Consider the following 24584-nt stretch of genomic DNA (forward strand, 5'->3'; position numbering starts at 1 on the left):
TAAACATTGGATCCAGGCACCTTAGGGGATGCCCCGACCCAAAACCCCCTCAAATACAATATGGCACTCAAATGAAAGATATTAAGGAGTAGACTAAGAAAAAGGTCTGGAAAGAGCAATAGGCAATAGAATTTCTTATCCCGAAAGTACCACTCAAAAATAAAAGTGGACCGATCGGGACAATATGGGACCCAAATGAAAGGTATTAGGGAGTAGATTACGACTATGGTCTGGAAGAAGCAATAAACTATACAATTTGTTGATATCGTAAGGGGGCGGTGCTTTTGGGGTAAGGGGGAGAGTGTCCCCCTTACCCCAAAAGCACCGCCGAATAAAAGTTGACCGATCTGGACAATATAGAACTCAAATGAAAAGTATACGGAAGTAGAGTAGTAATATGGTAAAAAAAAAAAAAATTGGGTCCAGATACCTAGAGGCCCGCTCCTTCCTAAAACCCCCCTGAATATGCATATTGGACGATCATGACAATATGGGAATCAACTGTAAGGTATTAGGGAGTTACAAAAATGGTCTGGAAGGAGCAATATGCTATAGAATTCATTGATATCGTAAGGGGGCGGACCCTCCCCCTTACCCGAAAAGCTCCATCCAAATATAAAAGTAAACCGATCGGGATAATATGGGACTCAAATGAAAGGTATTAGGGAGTATATTACGAATATGGTCTGGAAAGGGCATTCGGCTATAAAAGTTGTTGATATCGTAAGGGGGCAGACGCTCCTCCTTACCCCAAAAGCATACCCAAAAATAAAAATAGACCGATCGGGACAAAATGCGACTCAAATGAAAGGTAATGGAGAGTAGATTACGAATATGGTCTGGAAGCAGCAATAAGCTACAACATTTGTTGATAACCTAAGAGGGCGGGCACTCCCCCCCTTACCGCAAAAGCACCACCGAAAACTAAAAGTGGACCGATCGGGACAATATGGGACCCATATTAAAGGCATTCGAGAGTAGAGTATGCATTTTATATTAAAAATTTGATACAAGTATCTAGGAGGCACCACCGACCCGAAAACCCACTCAGATGGGCATTTTGGACGATCATGACAATATGGGATTCCAAAATCCCTCTCCGAATGGGAATATACGAAAAACATGGCATATGTGTGGCATAAATACAGGATGTAGTTTTTGGGAGTAGATAAGCAAATTGTTCTGGGGAGATACTAAGGTATTAGGTGAAAAAACATGTTTTTCGCATGGTGTTAGTGAATGCGCATTCTAGATATCCGACCCATTGACATACAGATTAAGTGTAAGGCAGCCACTGCGGCTATCAGACTTAAGGCGATGGGAGAATGGATTGACGATGGGAGCAGCTCATACCATCGCGGTATAAACGAGGCGACGATAGGAAACCTGGAAGAAGGGGAAGAGGTTTTCGATCGGATACCTGAGATAAACCTTGAGGTCGAGTGCGAGGCACTGCCGCCAGCGGCACGTCTTGGATTGGCGGAACCCTAGTATAGCCATATGGAAGATCATGTTACAAGGATGGATCAAAGCTAGAGGACAAAGTGGGTCTGAAGCCAGGGATTGAGATCTGATTAAGGCTGTCGGACTTAATACGGTCCTGCAGGCAGAGATCCGGGCGATCACGGAATACGACAGATGGTGTGGGGCTAACGCGAGGACGTCGAGTGTGTACATCTTTACGGACATTAAAATGGCCATAAGGGCAATAACAACCAGGACGGGAAGGTCACAAATAGTCTTGTAGTGTAAGAAAGAGATTAACGCCTTCTCTGAGGATGGCAAAATTCGCATCGTTCATGTGCCGGACCATAACGCAGTAAGGGGGAATGAAAGGACAGACGATTTGGCGGTGAAGGCCAGAGGACTGCCGTGAAGAAACTTGGTTAACCCAAAGCCTTTCGGGTCGACGCAGTCCGAGTTAAGGGCGTGGGCGATGAATGCGCATGCAACCCAGTGAAACGGTCGGTAGGACGGCGAAAATCCTAAGGGGAGTAGACGAGGCTATTACTGAAAGGATGTAAGAAGGAGGTCAGTATGGCTTTTGGTATCATAACGGGACACATAGGACTACGAGCTCACTTATGTTAATTCGGTGCGGCAAGTGATACCATGTGTAAGGAATACGGAGAAGAAGATGAGATGTGAAGCATGTCCTTTGTCATTGCCCGCCTTTCGCGGCTAAAAGAAACCGATACTTAGGTGGGGACACAATACCAGTCATCAACCACCAATTTAGGGGCGTGGCATGGAAAGCAATTAAGGATTTTGTAAGTACGGAATTCCTTGCCAGGAATTTCTTTTTCCAGATTCCTTTTTTTGGTATTTTTAGAGCGCACAAGAAGCCGTTTACTGGCTTAGGTGTATGTCCATAGTGGCATGGGGCGCATCCTCTTTTCAACCTAACCTAACCTAGTGAAGGCGCAGCGTAGCGGGTCGGGTTTAACTAGTAGTTTATAAGACAAACAACGATTTCGTTCCAATTTTATTGTTTTTGAAAAGTCATTCGAATTTCTGATTTTTTAAATATCGTCATAGTTTTCTTTAATTTCAAAAATTTACTCTCCTCCTTCACTGGTTTTGACCAAATTTAATCGTTTTGTTGCCCATTCTTTTTCAATGGCTGAAATTCTCCAAATTCCTGGCAACCCTATTCATATGGCATTATCTTCTACAGCCTCAAAATGATTTAACTAACCTCTCCAGACTGTAAGTTGATCCGCGATCGTTGACAATGTCCACAGCATGTCATCTCGTTACATTAAGTACGAACAATTTCACACTTTTAACAGCCAACAACAGATCTTGATCTCAGGCACAGCTTAGCTCTGCTCCAAAGCTAAGCCACCAGCAACAACAATGTTGTCATTGCTGTTACTGATAGGATGGATGGAGGAACAAATGTTTCCACCATCTCATCGCCAGACTTAATGTGGTGTTGCTGCCGCCACAATGAAGGCAGTAAAATCGCGGTAGCTTAATTTTTAACTGAATGCGCTGGGAGAAGGAGTAGCAAGATGGAGCAGAAGTCAGTTGATTTTGCTTAAATAAATGATCTTAAAATTTATAGTAATTTTTTATTTCCCAAATCTCAGCAGAAAGTACTTTCCCAAGTGAAACATAGCCACAGATGCATACGTTTTGTATGCAGCTCTATGTTGTGTGATTTGTTTGTGATGCATAAAGACTTTTTATGGTCTTGTTTCTTTGGGGGGGGGAGGCTTTTGTTATATGGGGCCAAGAGATTTTGGGCGTTCATGCATTATTCATGATTTGTATTGTGAGCGTTGTTTGGTAGCTCGCATAAATCTTTGCTGTCGAAAGGGGGGACACTCTTCGTTGTTTTTGGAGATTTGTTTGTTATGGTATCGCTTTCAGTGAAGCAAGCGAGTAGTCGTATACTGATGTCGATAACGATAAGGCTGGTGTTGCCGGCAGTGTTGGCCAGTCAGTATTCGCTCCCTCACTCAACCCATCGATCGATTGAACTGCCTGAATGTTGTTTAACTGCCAGTGGCTGGCTACAAGTGTCTTTTTTAGCGATTTAAATGGGTCTTTTAATTTGAATTTTTAATTAAACAAATTTGTTATTTTTTGACAAAGCTGTTGCCGTTACCCTGTTGTCGATCGGTCGCTAGTAGACTTAGTAGTAGCAACCCTCTCCCCATCTGCCTCGTTGTTGAGTGAGTGTGGAAGAAATTCCCCAAAAACGTGTCTTATAAATTTTAAGTATTGTGTTTATAACACTATTGGGTGCGATCCGATGATCGGTAGCTTCTTGAGCTTATAAGCGATCACTGGTCTAGGCCGAAAGGTTGCTGTTGTTAATTTGTTGGTGATATTCATCTTTCGTTGATAATTCCCAAAAACACTTGAATGTCCACATTTTCAGTTTTGTTTCGATATTCGAAAATAAACCAGGGCCGAGGGATTGAGTGGTGTGATAATGCCAATATTAAAATATTAATGTTGAAGAATTCACGAATTCCGTGCTGCCACATAACTCCTAATCGTATTCCATTCAATGCCCCTAAGGTTCAACTCTGGTATGGTATCAACACATAAGTGGCGGTATCGAACGCCATCACTTGAAGCCCTACTCACACAGACCTGCACCTGTAGTCCTATTTGTCTCGTTATGATGTCGAAAGCCTTACTGACATCCTTCTCACTGCCCCTCTGTACTAGACTCGTTGCGTCACGATCCAGTAATATCTGCTACAGCCACAACATTTTTAAAATAACCTCTTCTCTAGATTGAGCGGCATATAAAGGGACATTCATGCAGGCACGGTAGCAGATGCGATGAATGTGAAGAAGTTGACTACCCCCACCAACACAAAGTAGTTCTGGCTCAATTACCAACCGGCAGATGCAGCCGCCTCAACTCCTACAGAGCAAAGACTTCCGCTGTGACTTCCAGCGTTCGTGCCATGTATGATCCGAATCGGTCTATATGCTGATATTGCTTGGCCCGGTATGTTTGTGACTTCCTTTTGACATGGTCCAAATTGGAAAATAATTTATATTCGTATTTATCTCTCAAATACCTTTCATTAGAATCCCATATTGTTCCGTTTGATATACATGTCCATTTGGAGCATAATTTTTGTGGTGGGGTGACCCGCTTGGGAAGTAACACCAAATTTTTATGTAAGTTTAGTATTCTACTCTCAAGCAACTTTCGTTTCGAATTCCATATTGTCCCGATTGGCCTAACTATCCGTTTTGGGGTGGGATTTTACCCACCCCCCCCCCCTGGGATTTTACCCCACATTTGTATATAAATTTTGTAATCTACTTCCAATTACCTTTCATTTGATACCCATTTTGTTCCAATCGGTAAACATGTAATTTTTGGACGGTTTTTGTGGTTGGACCGGGCCTCCCGTCATTTGGGGTCAAATTGTTGCATAAAGTTCGTACTACTCCGAAATACCTTTCATTTGATACCCATTTTGTTCCAATCGGTAAACATGTAATTTTAGGACAGTTTTAGTGGGTGGAGCGGGCCTCCCGACATTTGGGGTCAAATTGTTGTATAAAGTTCGTACTCTACTCCGAAATACCTTTAATTTTATGCCCATATGGTTCCAATCGCTAAACATGGCCGTTTGGGTGGTTTTCGGTTACTTGAACGCTCTCTCTGTTATTTGACTATAAAATTTTTTGATATCCCAAGGGGGGCGGACCCTTCCCCATTACTCCAAAAGCATCACACAAAAATAAAAGTAGACCGATCGGGACAGTATGGCACTTAAATGAAAGGTATTCAAGAGCAAAGTGCTAATTTGGTATAAAAAATTGAGTCCAGGTACTTAGGGGGCCGCCCTAACCTCAGAACCTCCTCAAATAGGCATATTGGACAATAATGACAATATGGGACTAAAAAAAAAGGTATTAAGGAGTACATTACAAATATGGTTAGGTAGGAGCAATAAACTACAGAATTTGTTGATATCGTAAGGGGACAGACTCTTCCCTCTTACCCCAGAAGCACCACCCAAATTTAAAAGAGGACCGAATCGGACCATATGGGTCTCAAATGAAAGGTATTCAGGAGTAGATTACGAATATGGTCTGGAAGTAGTAGTAGGCTATAGAATTTGTTGATATCGAAAGGGGGCGGACGCTCCCCTTCAGCCCAAAACACCTACTAAAAATTAAAGTGGACAATATTAGACCCACATGAAAAGTATTAGGGAGTAGACTACGAATATGGTCGGGAAGGAGCAATAGGCTATACAATTTGTTGATATAGGAAGGGGGGCGGACCCCTCCCCCTTATCCCAAAACATCACCCAAAAATAAAAGTGGACCGATCGGGACAATATGGGTCCCAAATGAAAAGTAATACGGGGAAGAGTACTAATATATTCTGTAAGGAGCAATAAGCTATAGAATTTGCTAATATCGGAAGGGGGGCGGACCCTCCTTGTAACACCAACAGCAAATGAGGGTAAGGGGGAGTCCCCAATGTGGGACTCAAATGAAAGTTATAAGGGAGTAGATAACGAATATGGTCTGGAAGGAGCAATAGGCTATAGAGTTTTTTGATATCATAAGGGGGCGAACGCCCTCCCTTACCCGAAAAGCACCACCCAAAAATAAAAGTGGACCGATAGGGACAAAATGGAACTCAAATGAAAGGTAATAGGGAGTAGATTTCGAATATGGTCTGCAAGGAGTAATAGGCTATGGACTTTGATGATATCGTAAGGGGGGCGGCCCCTCCCCGTTAACTTAAAAACACCAACCAAATATAAAATTAGACCGATCGGGATAATATGGGACTCAAATGAAAGTTATTCAAGAATAGAGTACTAATTTGATAATAAGCATTGGGTCCAGGTACCTAGGGGGCCGCCCCGACCCAAAACCCCTTCAAATAGGCATATTGGTCCAGAATGACACTATGTGACTCCAATAAAAGGTATTCGGGAGTAGATTTCGTATATGGTCTGGAAGGAGAATATGTTAATATTGAAAAGGGGGCGGACCCTCCCCCTTACCCCAAAAGCACCACCCAAAAATGACAATCGGGACAATATGGGATTCAAATGAAAGGTTTTCGAGAGTATAGTACGAATTTGATATTAAAAATTTGGTCTAAGTACCTAGGAGGCTGCACCGACCCAAAAAACAACCCAAATGGGTATTTTATCATGGGTTCATGACAATATGAGACCCCAAAACCTCTCCTCAAAATGTACATATTTGCCAATCATGGCTATATGGGATACAAATAAAGAATATAGTATTTCTGAGTAGATAAACAAATTGTTCTAGGGAAATACATATGGTAAGTAAGTACAATACATATTTTTTTCGCGTAATGTTAAAGAAGGCGCAGTGGAGTAGAGCGGATCGAGCTAGTTTTTATATAATCAATAGGCGTTCCTAAACACCGGTTCTTCAATACGAGAACTTGAGACTATAGCAGCCGAAACCAGTTCTCGATTTGATTGTTAAAATATAATTCAAATAAGAAGTGAGTTAATAAAGGCAAATTTTTAGCGGAATCGATGATGGTGGGTACCCAAGATTCGGCCCAGCCGGTTTAGCATGTTTTTATACCCTCCACCAAAGGATGGGGGAAACTAATTTGTTCATTCTGTTTGTAACTCCTCGAAATAATCGTATTAAACCCCATAACGTGTATATATAGTCTTGATCGTCGTGAAATTTTTTAGTCGATCTAGCCATGTCCGTCCGTCTGCCTGTCAAAAGCTTCCAAAGGAGTACAGCTAGCCGTTTGTAAATTTGCACAAATACTTTTTATTAGTGTAGGTCGATTGGGATTGTAAATGGGCCCTATCGGTCCATGTTTTGGTGTAGTTGCCGATCTTGGATCTTGACTTCTTGAGTCACTAGAGTGCGCAATTCGTTACGACTATGCTAAGTATGGTTGAAATCGGTCTATAACCTGATATAGTTGTCGTATAAACCAATCTGCGGTCTTGACGTCTTGAACCTCTAGAGGTTGCAATTCCTATCCAATTTGGCTTGCATTTTGCGTGACGTGTTTCGTTACGACTTCCTACAACTGTGCTAAGTATGGTTGAAATCGGTACATAACCTGATACAGCTCCCATATAAACCGATTTTGGATCTTGACTTCTTGAGCCAATAGAGGGCGCAATTATTATACGATTTGGGTGAAATTTTCTTGAGTCTTTGTGGGCGCAATTATTATCCGATTTGGCTGAAATTTTGCATGACGTGCTTCTTTATGACTTTCAACGACTGTGCCAAGTATGGCTCAAGTCGCTACATAACCTGATACAGCTACCATACAAGCCGATTTTGGATCTTGACTTCTTGAGCCGATAGAGGACGCAATTATTATACGATTTGGGTGAAATTTTGCATGTATTGTAGTATTTTGGTTTGACCATCAACAACTGTGCCAAGAATGGTTCTAATCGGTTTATAACCTTATTAGGCTCCCATATAAACCTATTTAGGATCTTGACTTCTTGAGCCGCTAGAGGGCGTAATTACTGTCCGGTTTGGCTGAAATTTAGCATGAAGTGTTTTGGTTGGAACATCAACAACTGGGCCAAGCATGGCCCAAATCGGTTCGCAACATGATATAGAGCAAACATAAACGGATGACCCGATTATAATTCTTGAGCCTCTATAGGGAGAAATTCTTTTCCGATTTGAAATGATATCGGTTGGGTGGTATGCCATTAACTTATATGTGGAAAGTCAGGCGACACTGAAGACTCCGCCGTCTGGCCTCTGGTTAAAAGATGCAAAGAGCTTCTTTGAACCATGGGAAAGGATGTGAGGCTCTGGCCACAGGCTGTGTCTCAGGCCATTAAGGAGTTGCGGGGAACGATATTAACTTTTGTATGACATTAACTTTTATCGTAACAATCTGATTTGGCCGCCAGACTTCAGGATCGCGAAGATCTTCGCCTGAAAGACGCTGTACCTCTCCATAAGTCTAGAAAATTTCCAGATTTCAAGGAATTCAATGAAGACTCTTGCTCCAGTGCTCCCAACCAATTTAGACCAACCCGTGTATACAGAGGGTCCCAGGAAGGGCGGGGTGCCCCCAAATCAGAGTTTCGTTTTCGTGAAAACGATTTCCAACCCCTCAACAAAGAAGGACTCCCCTGGTATACATTCAGTCGCGTCGCATATAGCATGGCGCCACGCGACATCTCCATCTTTCCAAAAAACTGTAGAATGGCCGAAATTAGCGCCATGTATCTGACTCATGGCGACTTTTGTTGCCATACACCCAACATATAGGTGCAAATGCATAAGACCGAGCGTGACATTCAGCGCCTCTGCCTGGGCACTTCTCCTTGCCCCAGAGATTAGCACTGTCCCGGTACCCAGTACCTACTCAATCATCCTGCGAAAGGCATAGTGAGCCAAAGCTTTGTGCCACACCAGACAACCATAGGTGAGAATTGGCCGAACAAGTGCAGGCCCTCGCGAAAGCCCCAATTCCTTTCTATCGGCTTGCGACAGGAGTGAAGATCATTCTGACCACTTTCAATGTTCCTTCTCCAACTTAGTTTCAGGTCAAGAACCACTCCCAAGTCCTTCGGCTCGGGTCCTCTGGAAACACTCAGTTTCCTCTTTTTGGTGAAAGGGATCAGTTCAGTCTTTCTGGGGTTTATGGCAAGTCCGTTAACCCTCGTCCAAAAAAGCTTTTTCAGGGTGGAAAAGCCATATTCGACGTAATCATCAGAGCATGCTTTCGACAGACAGACGGACGGACATAACCAACTACACCTTTAATGCCACGGTGATCATAAGGTGTTAGGTGAACATGTTAAGGGTTTACCAATGGAGGAGGGTATGCTAAGCCCAAAAGAAAAAAAAAAATTTTATAAAAGTGTGAATCATTCTATCTGGTCTGAGAGTATATCAAATGGATTTTCGTTAACTTTTTCAAGTCTTTTCCAGATTTCGAAATCGCAAAACGAAAGATTTCCTATGTCTTAATTCTTGCACACTTTGCCAGATAAAAGTTGAAATTCATAAATTATTCAAATTTCTACTCCAAAGTATAAGGTTTGGGAAATAAACGCAAAGAATTTTTTCGTTTTGCGAATCCGAAAACCTGAACATGCCTCTTTATCTTGCATTGATGCCATTTTATTTAATATCACTACAACTGACTGCTTCTGTTTATTGATTTGTCAACACCACCACCCATTCTAAATTCGTCGATTTTCATTTTCAAGTAATTCAAAAAAAAAATCCAATTTAAACCATATCTAAGTAATGAATAACCTTGAGAATCAAAAATGAAAACTAATTCAGTCAAACCATTTAAACACAACTCTGTGGTCACCACAAATAACAATTTAATTAATTAATCATTCGCTTGAATGAGTCCTCAAGCGTAAACCAAAAACAGACAGGCAGAACAGACGACCACAACAGCAACAACAAGAAGAACTACAAATGCTCACAACTAAAGAATGATGCATTTTTTTGGTAGAAACAACAATGTCCAGCACCAAATCCTAAAATCTAAAGAAAACAGTACAACAACAGCAAAACGGAGCCATGCGTTATAATTTAAATTGGCGCCAGAAACCCTTGGCCACCTGCTGTTCGAACAAAATAAAACATCCTTGTTAGCAAATGCAAACCTCAAACAAAAATTCTAAAACCGATACTCACAGCATACACACTTACACATGCATGCTCATGCCAAGATTTACCCAGGCGGCAATGACTATGCTCTGTGTTTAACTAACTGTTAGCTGCGCATGCTCACCATCCTATTAGGGGAAAAACAGCTCACAAAACGAAATGAAATTGAATTTTAAAGCTTTGCAGTCTAATTGAAAACAAAACTGAAACATTTGTTGTTATTCTTCCCCTGTGTCTCTCTATCAGACGAAATTGGAAAAGACAAACAATCGAAGAATTCGAAAAAGGTTTGTTTGATTATTTATTTAGGCCTCTGAATTTGAGCCACAATATCAAACAGAATTTTGGTACGGATTGGAGTTTCAGAAGGCCCTTTTGCGTCAAAATCAGTTTATATGAAAAATTAAATTCTTTAAAACGGTACTAAAGCAAACCTTTCCCCTAGGAAAGGTTACTAAAACTACTGTTCTTCAAAGGAAAAGGTACAAACTATCCTTTCCCCAGGGAAAGGGTACTAAAACTACCCTTCCCACAAGGAAACAGTACTAAAACTACCCCATCTCCAAAGAAAGGGTACTAAAACTAAACGTTTCCCCAAACATAGGGTACTAAAACTACCCTTTCCCCGAGGAAGGGGTTTTAAAACTAAACTGCACTCAAGGAAAGGGTACCAAAAATTATCCTTCTCCCTAGGAAACGTTAGCTAAAGTACACTTTTCTCGAGGAAAGGGTACTTAAACTACACTTTTCAAAGGAAAAACTACCCTTTCGCCAAGAAAACTAAAATCAGACTACCCTATCTAAAACTACCCTTTTCCCAGGGAAAGGGTATACAACTACCCTTTCCCCAAGGGAAGGGTGATAAAACTTCTATTTTCCCAAGAAAAGGGTACTAAAACTATTGTCACCAAGGAAAGGATATAAAACTACCCTTTCCTTTCCCAACGGAGAGGGTGGTAAAACTACCCTTTCCGCAAGGAAAAGGTGCTAAATCTACCCTATTCCCAAAAGAAAGGGTGGCAAAACTAAATTTCTCCCAAAGAAAGGGTATCAAAGTACCCTTTCTCCAAAGAAATGGTACTACAACTATCCCTTCTCCAAGGCAATGGTACTAAAACTACCCTTTTCTTAAGGAAAGGGTACTAAAACTACGCTTTCCCCAAAGAAATGGTACTAAAACTGCCCTTTGCTGAAGGAAAGGGTACTAAAACTACCCCAAAGGGTACTAAAACTAGCCCTTTCCCAAGAAAAGGGCACAAACACTACCCTTTCCCCAAGGAAATGGTGCTCAAACTACCCCAAGGAAAGGGTACTAAAGCTACACCCAAGGAAAAGGTACTAAAACTACCCTAAGGAAAGGGTACTAATACTACCCCAAGGAAAGGGTACTCAAATTTTCCCAAGGAAAGGATACTAAAACCAAACTGGTACCCCAAGGAAAGGGAAGTTTTAGTATCCTTTTCGTGGGGAACTAAAACTACCCTTTTCACAAGAAAAGTGTGTTAAAACTATCCTTTTCCCATGGAAATGGTATAAACTACCCGTTAGCTATGGAAAGGGTACTAAAATTGCCCTTTCCTTTTAGGACCCTTTCCCCAAATAAATGGTGCCAAAATTACACTTTTCCCATGGAAACTGTACCCTTTACCCAAGGAAACGGTACTCAAACTACACTTTCCCAAAGGAAGGGGTACTAAAACTACCTTTTCCCCAAGGAAAGGGTACTAAGACTACCTACTACTAAGACTATCCTTTCCCCAAGGAAAGGGTACTAAAACGACACTTTCTACCAGGAAAGGGTACTTAAACTACCTTTTCCCCAAGTAAATGGTACTAAAGCTATCCTGACCCCAAGGAAAGAGTACTAAAACTACCCTTTTTCAAAGGAAAGGGTACCAATACTACCCTTTTTTTCAAGGAAAGGGTACTAAGAATACCCCTTCCAAGGAAAGTGTACTAAAACGATCCTCTCCACCAGGAAAGGGTACTTGAACTAACCTTTTCCCAAGGAAAGAGTACTAAAAATACCTTTTTCCTAGGAAAGGGTACTAAGATTACACTTTCACCAATACTAATACTAAATCTACCATCTCCCCTCGGAAAGCGTACTTAAACTATTATTAAAATGACCCTCACCACCAGCAAGGATACTTAAACTACCCTCTCCTCAATGAAAGGGTACTAAAACTACCCTTTTCTTAAGGAAAGGGTACTTAGACTACCTTTTCCCCAAGGTAAGAATACCAGAACTACCATCTCCCCACGGAAAGGGTACTTAAAGGACTATTTAAACTACCCTTTCCCCAAGGAAGGGGTACTAAAACAAACCTTTCCGCCAGGAAAGGGTACTTCAAGCACACTTTCCACAAGAAAAGGATAATGAAAGTACTCCTTTCTAAAATAAAGGGTACTGAAACTACCTTTCTTCCAAGGAAATGGTACTAAGACTACCCTTTTTCTAAGGAAAGGGTACTAAGACTAACCTTTTTCTAAGTAAATGGTACTAAGACTACCCTTTCACCAAGGAAAGGGTACTAAAACTACGCTTTCCCCAAGGAAAAGGTTTTAAGACTACCCTCTCCCCACGGAAAGGGTACTTTAACTACCCTCTCCCCACGGAGAGGGTACCTTAACTACCCTTAGTCAAGGAAATGGTACTTAAACTATCCTTTGCACAAGGAAAGGGTACTACACCTTTGCCCAAGGATAAGGTACTTAAACTACTGCTGCGACTACCCTTTCCCCAAGGAAAGGGTACTAAAACGACCCTTTCTACCAGGAAAAATTACTTAAACTACTCTTCCTCCGAGTAAAGGGTACTATAGCTACCCTTTATCCAAGGCAAGGGTACTAACGCTACTCTTTCCCCAAGGAGAGGGTACTAAAACTACACTTTCCCCAAAGAAAGTGTACATAAACCACCCTTTTCGCACGGAAAATCTACATACACTACCCTTTCCGCACGGAAAATGTACTAAGACAACTCTTTCCTCAAGGAAAGGGTCCAAAGGTTATCCTTTCCTCTTGGACTACATTTTCTGACTAAGACTACATTTTCTGCGGGGAAAGGGTAGTGTTTAACTTTTCCGCGGGGAAAAGGGATGCTACTAAAACTACCCTTTTTCACGGAAAGGGTACACTCCCTTTCCTTTAATCTAGCGTTTCTCCAAGGAAAGGGTAACAAGACTACCTTATTTTCCCCAGGGAAAAGTGAACTACAATAAAACTACCTTTTCCCTAAGAAAAGGTTCCTAGAACTAACCTTTCCCTAAGAAAAGGGTACTTTAGCTACCCTTTCCAAAAATGCAAATTTGCCCATGAGCATTCCATTGGGAAACAGGGGCAAACTTCTTAATCGGAGTGTTGTCCGATTCAAGATTAAGTTCAATGATGGGTGGCCTCTATTTTATGGCCGAGTCCGAACGAGGTTCCGCAGAGCTTCACCGCTTTGGGGAGAAGTTTTTACTTGGCAAAGTACCTCACAAAAGTCGCCAGAATTTGAAGGGGATAACTACTGCTGAAAATTTTGTCAGATGTTCTCGTCAGGATTCGAACCCATCATAGTCAGACGCGCTTATCGCTGCGCTAGGGTATTCTATTCAACTACCAACTACCCTCCTCAAACAAAGGGCTCTAAAACTACCCCTACCCACTTCTCTGAAGTAGGTCTCTTACAAATACATATGTTGCCCATGAACATTCCACTAAAGAACAGGGGCAAACTTCTTACATATTAACGAGTGCAGTTCGATTCAATTTTAAGCTCAAAGATAGGGGACCTCCTTTTTATAACCGAGTCCGAACTGCGTGTCGCAGAGCGTCACCTTTTTGGAGAGAAGTTTTTTCATTGCATAGTACCTCTTAAATGATGCCAGCATTAGGAGGGGAAAATCACAGCTAGAAATGTTTTTCTGATGATTCCGCCAGGATTCGAACCCAGACGTTCAACGTCATAGGCGCACATGCTAACCTCTGCGCTGTGGTGGGCTCCAAGTAGCGGTCTCTTAGAGTATGCCTTTCTGTGACTGCCACAAGATTTGTCAGCAGCCTGTTTTCATTTTTCTTTCTTTTTCAATATTGAGGCCCTCATAATGAAGCGGCCATGCCAAAATTGATTCACAATTAATTTTCGCAGCCCCTTGTTAGCCTATGCGCCAGTTTGGTTTGCTCGCTACATACAGTGTCCGATAAATTCGAACAAATAAACATTAATTACACACCAAATCGCCTACGCTTGCCTCCATGAGGCAAATAATATAAAAAAAACTACGCAACGCTGACACATGTACGCATGCCCAAAGCAATGTTTCTTTCTCTCTGCCACGGAAAGGTTAAACGAAAAAAAAGGCACAATTAAATATTTGAAACGCCCCCTCTCTCCCTCTCTGACATCAGTCAACAACAGCACTCAGGATGTATGCGCTGGTCCGCCCAAAGTAAACTCCTAAAAAAGAACACTAAAAAAATATCCCACTAGTTTTATGGAACATTTGTTGTTTCCTATATCAAAGATACAAAAAATCCCAAAAAATATGGTGTGGATAAAACAAATAACATGCCTAGTTAGCCACAAAGAAAGGCCATTATAATTGCCGGCAATACTCATCATCATAGTTTTAGTTGTTCCTTATCATCGCTATTTAAGTTTTTGTTATTGATGCCTCGGTCTGGTGTTTTTCTTTTGTCCTTTCAGACGCATGTTCCCTTCCATGAGGTTGTCATTGTCCGGTCTGGATGAGGACACCAATTATTGTGTACTCTTGGAAATGGTGCCAATTGGCGACTGCCGCTATAAATTCTCCGGTTCCCAGTGGGTGCCAGCTGGCGGAGCCGAACCTCAGTCACCGCAACGCATGTACTTGCATCCGGATAGTCCTGCCACTGGTGCTCACTGGCAGGCACAGCCCATACTCTTCAATAAAGTCAAATTGACTAACAATACCTTGGATAATAGTGGGCAAGTAAGTATGGCAGGGAGTTGGAATTGGAAGTTCTTTTGCAGTTTCCTGGTCAATCGTTTTCTTTGCATGTTTTTCTAATGTTGTCGTTTTTTTTTTGGTCCTTTATTGCTTTCAGATTGTTTTGGCCAGCATGCACAAATATCAACCTCGCATTCATGTGATACGTACTTCGGATTTGGCTCAAATTCCTTGGGCGCCTCAACAGGCTTTTGTTTTTCCGGAAACTGAATTTGTCGCCGTCACAGCCTATCAGGTAATTGAAACAGAAATTTTAAAACATCTCCAAAGGAATTTGAAGGAGTATTTAACATTTTCATACCTAAGGTAAAGTCAGGTAACTAATCATGACAAGATCAAATGAGTCTAGTGGCGATGGACTTGGACACAGACGATGAAACTAATGGAGTAGTGGTGAAAAATTACAACACTGAACACGGTCTTGTTTCTGCATATATCTCCACTCCACTATTGTAAAACCGTTTCGGCAGCTGTGAAGTTCCTTCTGATGGCAGGATGTTTGACCTTATTTCGAATCAGGAGCCATAGGTGAATGGTAAAGTGATTCGTGGACTAAGAATGCATGGATCAAGTTATTCAAATCGATGAATTCTTAGTCCACGTCAATATTCCATATATCTTTATACCCTCCACCATAGGATGGGGGTTTACTGATTTCGTCACCTCGAAATATGCATCTAAGAGCCCATGGAGTATATATATTCTTGATCGTCATGAGATTTTAAGTCGATCTAGACATGTCCGTCCGTCCGTCTATCGAAAGCACGCTAACTTTCGAAGAAGTAAAGCTAGGTCGGTTGGGACTGTAGATGGACCATATGCGTCCCTGTTTTTGATATAACTGCCATATAAACGGATCTTGGGTCTTGACTTCTTGAGCACCTAGAGGGCGAAATTCATTCACTTCCAACACCTAAGTATGGTTCAAAACGGTTCATAACCTGATATAGCTGCCATATAAACCGATCTTGGGTCTTGACTTCTTGAGCATCTAGAGGGCGAAATTCTTATCCAATTTGGCTGAAATTTTGCACGTAATGTTTTGATATGACTTCTAAAAACTGTGCAAAGTATGGTGTAAATCGGTCTATAACCTGATATAGCTGTTTAATAAACCCATCTTGGAGCTTGACTTCTGGAGCATCTAGAGGGCGCAATTCTTATCCGATTTGGCTAAAAACTTGCACAAAGTGTTTTGTTATGACTTTCAACAATTGTGTTATGTATGGTTCAAATCGGTTCAAAATCTGATATAGCTGCCATATAAACCCATCTTGGATCTTGACTTCTTGAGCCACTAGAGGGCGCAGTACTTATCCGATTTGGCTAAAAAGTTGCAAGAAGTGTTTTGTTATGACTGAGCATGGCTCAAGCTGATATATCTGCCATATAAACCGATCTTGGATCTTAACTTCTTGAGCCACTAGAGTGGGCAATTCTCATCCGATTCGGCTGAAATCTTGCACGTAGTGTTTTGCTATGATTTTTAACAACTGTACTGAGTATGCTTGAAATCGGTCTATAACCTGATAAAGCTGTCATATAAATCGATCCGGGATCTTGACTTCTTGAGCCACTAGAGGGGGCAATTCTCATCCGATTTGGTTGAAATCTTGCACGTAGTGTTGTGTTATGATATATCTCCTATAGCATACTAAAAATTTTCTTTAAGCCTTTGTTGGCCTAACAAGAGATACCGGGAAAATAACATCCATGGTGGAGGGTATATAAGATCACCAGCCCAAGATCACTCCTAAGTATTAGAGCTTGTCAGATATCGAAATCGTTATATTTAGGAAACATGGTGTGTCAAATTAGCTCACCTTCGTCGTCTTCGTGAACAGTCAGATATCAATGTTCTCTGGGTTAACATTGAGACCTCTAGGTCTAGCCCAGTCGTATGCTATCATCAAGACACTTTCCGCCTTTCTGCAAAGCTGGTTCGGATCGTTACCCCTTGGTAGTATTATTAGTTTTTTTTTTCACGTAACCAACGCGCAGGGGATGTCTCCTATACATGCAGTGCATTGCGTTGGCAATTAGGAAAGTTAAGAGTTGGAGGGGAAAAGAGGGAGTAGTGTTTATTGATATTCGTCTTAAATTTCTGAACGTCAATGTCGGTGAGAAAGACATTTGCCGGAAGTCGATTCCACGTACGAATGGTTCGGGCGAAAAATGAATGTTCTCGGTTACGCATGGTTCGGTCGACTTGCCAATCAATTACAAACGGGTATGAGTTCCTGGCAAGTCTTGTATTGGATATGAAGACGAATATCCCTGAAACACACGCCATGAAAATAACGATAGAGCAATACAACGATACCCACATTCCGACGATGTTCAAGAGAAGCAATAGAGTTGGATACTCTACAGTCCCCAATCAACCCCATCGCTCTCCGTTGAACCCGGTCATGTAGCTCCAAGGATGATTTTGGAGCCCCTGCCCATATATGAGAGTTATATTCCATCCTCGGCCTGATGTAGGTAGTAGAGATATTGAGAAGATCAGAAGAGGTGAAATATTTCCTGCACCGCTTAAGAAAGCCCAAACACTTGAATGCTTCTTTCGACACTTCGAATACGTCTTTCGACCAACGGACATCACATTGTATCTTCATGCCCAGAATATGAAGAGCATCTGACGGTTCAATATCTATAACGTCGATAGATATCGGAGAGACAAGAAACAGCACTGTGTCTTCTGTGCGTTAAAGTCTACTCTGTTTATTCTACCCCACTCGGAAATGGCCAACAAATCCTGGGAGAGCTTCTCATCCATAATGTCCACAATTTCTTGAGGACCGGGCCTATTGTCGAATGAATATGAATGACACAGACTACTGTCATCGGCAAATGAGTAGACTGGTTCCGAAGTCTGACCCAATAGATCGTCAATGAAAATAAGAAAAAGGGAAGGGGAAAGGACAGAACTTTGTGGAATATCTGCGGTCAATGTAAACTCATCGTATGAGAACCCATCTACAGCAACTATTATAGTGCGATCTCTGAGAAAGCTCGATATAAATCGAACGAAGTTATTACCGACACCAAAAGCGACAAGCTGTGATAAAAGTGTAACGTGCCAGACCCTATCAAATGCCTTGGAGATATCCAGAACCACGACCTTACTCTCACCAAACTGGTGGTGAGACAAAAATGCCATTAGCCCTCCCGTAGAGCGATTTCTGCGGAACCCATACTGTCTATCGCTAAGAAGGCCATTGGACTGAAGTTTCTGACAAGATGATGGTTAACCATATTCTCCATAACCTTGGACAGCACGGAGCATATCGCAATTGGCCGGTGGTTCGCATGGTTGCTCGCCCCATATTTTTTGGAGATGGGCTGAAAGTTCGCAACCTTACAATGCGCCGGGAAAACTTCCGCACGGTAAGCAAGGTTGAAAAGGTTGCGTAGTAAATGAGCAAGCGTCGAACAACACTTACAATGGACAAGTGTTGGTATACCGTCCGGGCCCGGAGATTTATCAACGTCGAGATCCCTGTTTCAATTTCTCCCTTATATTCATGTCATGGGACTGATAATTGCTTAATATGGTTTATCAAGTCTCTAAGGACCCGATCCACCCGGTAGTGGTCCAAGGAGTTGATCAGTGTTTCGGTTCGCACATTGTTAAACACCCCTTCGATTTCAATGTATACCGCAAATGTGTACGTCTTGGCATCGAAAGTTTCTTCTATTTTATGGGGCAGGCTCCACTGACCTTATCTTGACATAGGCATACAGCAGTTCGCTGGATGTCCTATTCTTTATCATGGCATCTACAATACGTTCCATGGTTTTAAGTAGAAAAGAAGTAAGGCTCATAGGTCTGTAGGCCGGGCTTGGGTAGAAATACCACCTTTGCCTACTGCCAGGATTTTGGAGTATATACAAGTTCCAGGCACACTGTGAAAATATTGGCCAGGTGTGGCGCCAGATATTCGGCCTACTTCTGTAGTGACGACGGAGATATTTCATCAGGTCCGGGTGACTTAAATGATTTGAAGCTCCTCAGGACTTCCTTTACCATAAATTTCATAATGATAAGCTCTCAAACAACCTCATTATTCCAAGATTCCGGTGCCTTGAGGTCTTAAAATAGCTCGCTGTGCCAAATTTCAGCAAAATCGGATAATAAACGCTCCTTTTATGGACATAAGAGCTTCAATCGAAAGATCAGCCTATATTTAGGGCCATATTAAAATATAGTCCGATAAAGCCCAACTTGGAACTTAACCTGCGAATACAGGCTCTTTTTTCTCCCATTCCCCGTACCCTTGAGTTATCTAAATCCAGGAATTCTTAATCCATTAACCATTCTTCCGCACTCCCATGGTTCCTGGATGAAGACAACGTCAAATCCTCCTGCCATTATAAAGACCTTATTGCCACCGAAGCAGCCTTACAATAATGGAGATTTATCTGCAGAAAGTGGACCATTGTCAGATTTTCCACAATTTTGCGTTAGCCTCAGCTTCTGAGTCCGCCACGAGTTTATCCTCACAAGATTCGTTGGTTCTTGTTGTGATGAATTTCTTTAGGCATCCCGGGGACAATAGAGGAAGCAGGACACTTGTCAGATTTTCCACAACTGTTGCGATAGCCCAGCCTTCTGTTTTCGCCAGGAGTTCATCCCCACAAGATTCCTTATATCTTGTCATGGTGAGTTTCCTAACGCATCCAGGGGCAATTGAGAAAGCAGTGCAACCACTCTTTCTCAGGACATTGAACGCTTGCGGTATGGTCGATTCCTCCTTAGATACTTCACTAGCTGATGCTGTCAAAGTTCCTGTTGAGTTCTGTCCTTCCCGGCTGGCGCTCACCTTGAGCCCAGTCCAACTGGATGACCCACCCACACAGGGCTTGTCGGGTCCTGGTTCGATGCCTTCGTCTCCTGTTTTGATTGGGACAGGGGGATTTGTACCCTCCTGAAATCCGCCAGACTTTAGAGATGTGGTCAATAGTTTCTCAGACATGAGTTCAGCAACAACTGCTGAGTCATCTCCTGAATCCTTAACCCCACTGAATCTATACACCTTCAGGTTCAACTTGTTGAATCCTTAAGATACAACTTCCACAGAGTTTTTGAGGTCTGCGCTACTGACGGAGAACTGCATATCTCTGATCGGCATCAACCTTATCCAATCTACAGATCTTCAAATCGTTTGTTGGAAAACTGCAATTAAGGTCCCTTAGTCTTTCAAGTATGGATTCAGGATCTGAGGGAAGCCTTGACACCCATGCGTGTGCCATTGGTCGAGATGTAATATCTTCCTTCTTGACTCAATCCAGTTACTGCGCCTGGCCAGATCTCATCAATCAAAGGTTCTTGGACCCTTATTATTATTGTTCGCCTTAGTTCTTTTGGGGTTGGGATGCTCTCCTGGTGACCGCAGCTTTTTTGCAGATGGCTGTGCCGTTTCCGAATCTAGACCTGCAGTTTCTGGGGTAAACTTTGCTGCGACTCCCATAAAATAGGTTCAGCCTTGTCCTCAACACGTCAAAAGCCCCTGCTGGCCAATCCTTCGTTGGCTAGTGCAGGCGCTCCACCAGCCGAGGTTACAGTAGCAGACAACATGCTGCGGTCTGATTCCACCACCGCAGCTGTTGGCTCTTTGGAGTTTTAAGCCTATTCTAGGGCTCTAGTTTTGCCGTTCCATTGGAAACAGACTCCGATCATCAACCGCCTGATGGATAACACTATCGCAGCTATTCTTGAGTGGCTTAAATGGTTTTCCGAAATAACTACCTACAACGATTTACAGAATATTCTGGCGTAGCTAAATAACAAAACGACACTCAACGATTCAAACCATTTGAGATTTAGCTTAAATTCAGCCTATCAGAAATATTAAACTCTCTAATTGTTATTATTTCGAATATGGGTCCTTTTTCCTGTAAATTACTCTTTAAATTTGCTTTTGTGAAATGTTTCTTCAAAATTCTAAAGTGCTTACCATCTACCTACCTACAGAGCACCTCCTTAAGTGCTTAATTGGTTGGCTATTTAGCAACAGACCGACCATCTAATTAAGGAGGCGAAAAACCCAACTCTACCAAACACACAAATCAAAGTCAATCAATCTCCCATGGGGGCAAAGAAATGCAAGTAACCTTTTCGAACCGTCGTCCTTCCGTCCATTCATTGAAATATTTACATTGTCTCTATCATCAGATTAGCCCAGTCATGAATTGATCCTTTTTTTTTGGCTCACTAACTCGTGGTATTGATTATAGCCTGTCATCTACCATTCCGCCTAACTTTGAACCTTAGGGGGGGTGTAGCAGTACCATTTCTACCGTTTGCCAAAAATACCAAAAACCACTTGATTTTAGTTAATTATTTAATTTGTTCAAGTCTACACAAGAAAAACATACAGAGTTACAGAAACCAAGTCCTATGTACACAACCTCCTTTTAGTAAGCAAATGGCAAACAAAGGCACAGCAGTTCGTCTTTAACAACCAAATTAGCCAGTAACGCCCTTGCACATTTTTTCTCTGACTGACATGCTCCAGGATACCAGACAATGGCCCGAGATTGGCTTGTTTTGCCTATGGTCTAGTCAGGCTAGTTAGCGAAAGGAAGTACTCGTCGGCGGCGGCGGCACAACTTGTGGTGTTGGCGTAATTGCCAAAAAGAAAACTTCCTTAGTCATCATGCCCGGAGATTCTTCCTAGTCATGCAGCAACTGACTGCGGTCGAAGAGTAGGAACAGCGTGAAAAGAGAAAATAGTGAAATACGAAAACCTTATGGAATTTCCTTTCTGCCTCATGTGTCAGCAATGAATCACAATCATCTCAGAATGAATGGCATAATTTCATGAGCTCTTGCTGTGTTTTTGTTTTCAAAACGGAATTCGTTCTTGTACCAACCCTAGGATTTGAATTGAGACAAAAATGTTGGTCCATGGCCTAAAATACCTTCTTCCGTCTGTTTTCTTTTTTTTTTTGTCTGCGCTGCGCTAAATACGATTTGAATGAGACGCCAGTCTGATGATCACTTTGCCTTTTTTTTCTTCTTTGTCTAATTAGCCAAGATCAACGATGAATCCAATTTCAACCAATGCAATCGTTTCTTACATTGCACAGTGGGGCTTAAGACTTTGAAAGGGGTTTCACAGATGTCCCAAAAAAAAAGTTTTCTTCTGATTTTGGCCTGATTCTTTTACCACCTCCACAAGGGATTGAAAAGTTTATATGGGAGGTTTATAAGTTTTTTGACCTCTTCGGACCATACTAAACCTCACCTTCAATGTCGGCCAAATCGATTAATAATTTCGATCTTTAATTCCGACGGTTAGCATGTCCGCCTATGACGCTGAACTCCTGGGTTCGAATCCTGGCGAGACCATCCTAATGACCTCCTAATGCTTGCAACATTTGTGAGGTACTGTGCCATGTAAAACTTCTCCCCAAAGAGGTGTCGCACTGCGGCGCGCCGTTCGAACTCGGCTATAAAAAGGAGGCCCCCTTATCATTGGGCTTAAACTTGAATCGGACTGCACTCATTGATATGTGAGGAGTTTGCCGCTGTTCCTTAGTGGGCAAAATTTGCATTTGCATTTGCAATTCCGGCGGTATGCAATAAAGCCCCAAACGGAAATTGAAATAAGACCCCAAACTTTTATACATGAAACAAAAACAACAATAATTCGTGCTTTATTTTATTGTATGGCGCTTTATTACATTTTAAAAACTAGGGCTTAATTTCGTATGAAATAAGAACCCAAATTTGGAAATGACAAAAAACCCCAAACTTAATTATTGGGGCTTTATTTCGTTTTACAAACATTTAAATAAAACAGAGAGCAGCAGATTTCAAAAGATTTGCGAGACACTAGTCAATCGCCCACTTTTTTGGGGCATTATTTCATTTTAAAGTTGGCACTTTATTTCATATGAAATAAGACCCCACAGTTTTGGGCTTAATGTCATTTTAGTTTGGAATGTTTTTCCATTTCGGTTGCGGCCTTATTTCATTTATGCTTTTGGGGTGGTTGTTAAACCCTCCACCAAAGGATGGATTTCGTCACTCCGTTTGTAACTCCTCGAAATATTTGTCCAAGACCCCATTAAGTAAATATATTCTTGATCGTCATAACAAATTAAGTCGATCTAGCCATGTCTGTCCGTCCGTCTGTCGAAAGCACGCTAACTTCCGAAGTAGTAAAGTTAGCCGCTTGAAATTTTGCAAGACTACTTCTTATTAGTGTAGGTCGGTTGGGATTGTAAATGGGCTATATTGGTCCATGTTTTGATTTAGCTGCCATATAAACCAATCTTGGATCTTGACTTCTTAAGCCACTAGAGGGCACAATTCTTATCTGATTGGAATGAAATTTTGCACGACGTGTTTTGTTATGATATCCAATAACTGTGGCAAGTATGGTCCTAATCGGTCCATAACCTGATATAGCTGGCATATAAACCGATCTTGGGTCTTGACTTCTTGAGCCTCTAGAGGGCGCCATTCTCGTCCGATTTGACTGAAATTTTGCACATAGTGTTTTGATATCACTTCCAACAACTGTGCAAAGTATGGTCTTAATCGGTACATAACCTGATATAGCTGCCATATAATCCGATTTTGAATCTTAACGTCTTGAGCCACTAGAGGGCAATTCTTATCCGATTGTAATGAAATTTTGCACGTCGTGTTTCGTTATTATATCCAACAACTGTGCCAAGTATGGCTCAAATCGGTCCATAACCTGATATAGCTGCCATATAAACCGATATGGGGTCTTGACTTCTTGAGCCTCTAGAGTGCGCAATTCTTATCTGATTTGACTGAATTTTGGCACGACGTGTTTTGTTACAATATCCAACAACTGTGCCAAGTATGGTTCAAATCGGTCCATAACCTCATATAGCTGTCATATAAACCGATCTTGGGTCTTGACTTCTTGAGCCTCTAGAGGGCGCAATTCTCATCCGATTTTGCTGAAATTTTGTTCAACGACTCCTCTCATGACCTTGAAGATATATTACATCCATTACATTACTTCCAACAACTGTGCCAAGTATGGTCTTAATCGATCTATAGCCAGATACAGCTCCCATATGAACCGATCTCCCGATTATGCTTCTTGAGCCTCTAAGGGGCGCAATTCTTCCTCGAATTGGCTGAAATTTTACACAATGACTTTTACTATGGTCTCCAACATTCAATTGAATTATGGTCCGAATTGGACCATAACTTGATATAGCTCCTATATTTAATCACTTTTTTTCCTTTACCCTTTGTTTGCCTAAAAAGAGATATCGGGAAAAGAACTCGACAAATGGGTTCATGGAGGAGGGTATATAAGATTCGGCCTGGCAATGTCTATCTGTCTGTTGAAATCACGTTACATTTATTAAAAATGGAGATAAAGAAATTTTGCACAAATTCTTTTTTTTTGTCGATAAGCAGGTTAAGTTCGAAGATGGGCTATATCGGACTATATCTTGATATAGCCCCCATAT

General features: G+C 41.8%; 2 protein-coding genes across 2 annotated transcripts in view; one reads left to right on the top strand and one right to left on the bottom strand.

The window, feature by feature from the left end:
* Positions 1–24584, bottom strand: part of LOC106087382 (T-box transcription factor TBX2-A) — a 289298-nt gene that overhangs the window by 245797 nt on the left and 18917 nt on the right. The window lies entirely within an intron of this gene.
* LOC106087383 (T-box transcription factor TBX6) overlaps positions 1–24584 on the top strand; it is a 42759-nt gene that overhangs the window by 15940 nt on the left and 2235 nt on the right. Inside the window, exons 3-4 of the mRNA XM_013252409.2 lie at positions 14825–15092; positions 15208–15345. Coding sequence (XP_013107863.2) covers positions 14825–15092; positions 15208–15345 — 406 coding nt within the window. The remainder of the gene's footprint in view (positions 1–14824; positions 15093–15207; positions 15346–24584) is intronic.

This window comes from Stomoxys calcitrans, chromosome 1 (assembly GCF_963082655.1).
Source record: "Stomoxys calcitrans chromosome 1, idStoCalc2.1, whole genome shotgun sequence".
Lineage (NCBI taxonomy): Eukaryota > Metazoa > Arthropoda > Insecta > Diptera > Muscidae > Stomoxys > Stomoxys calcitrans.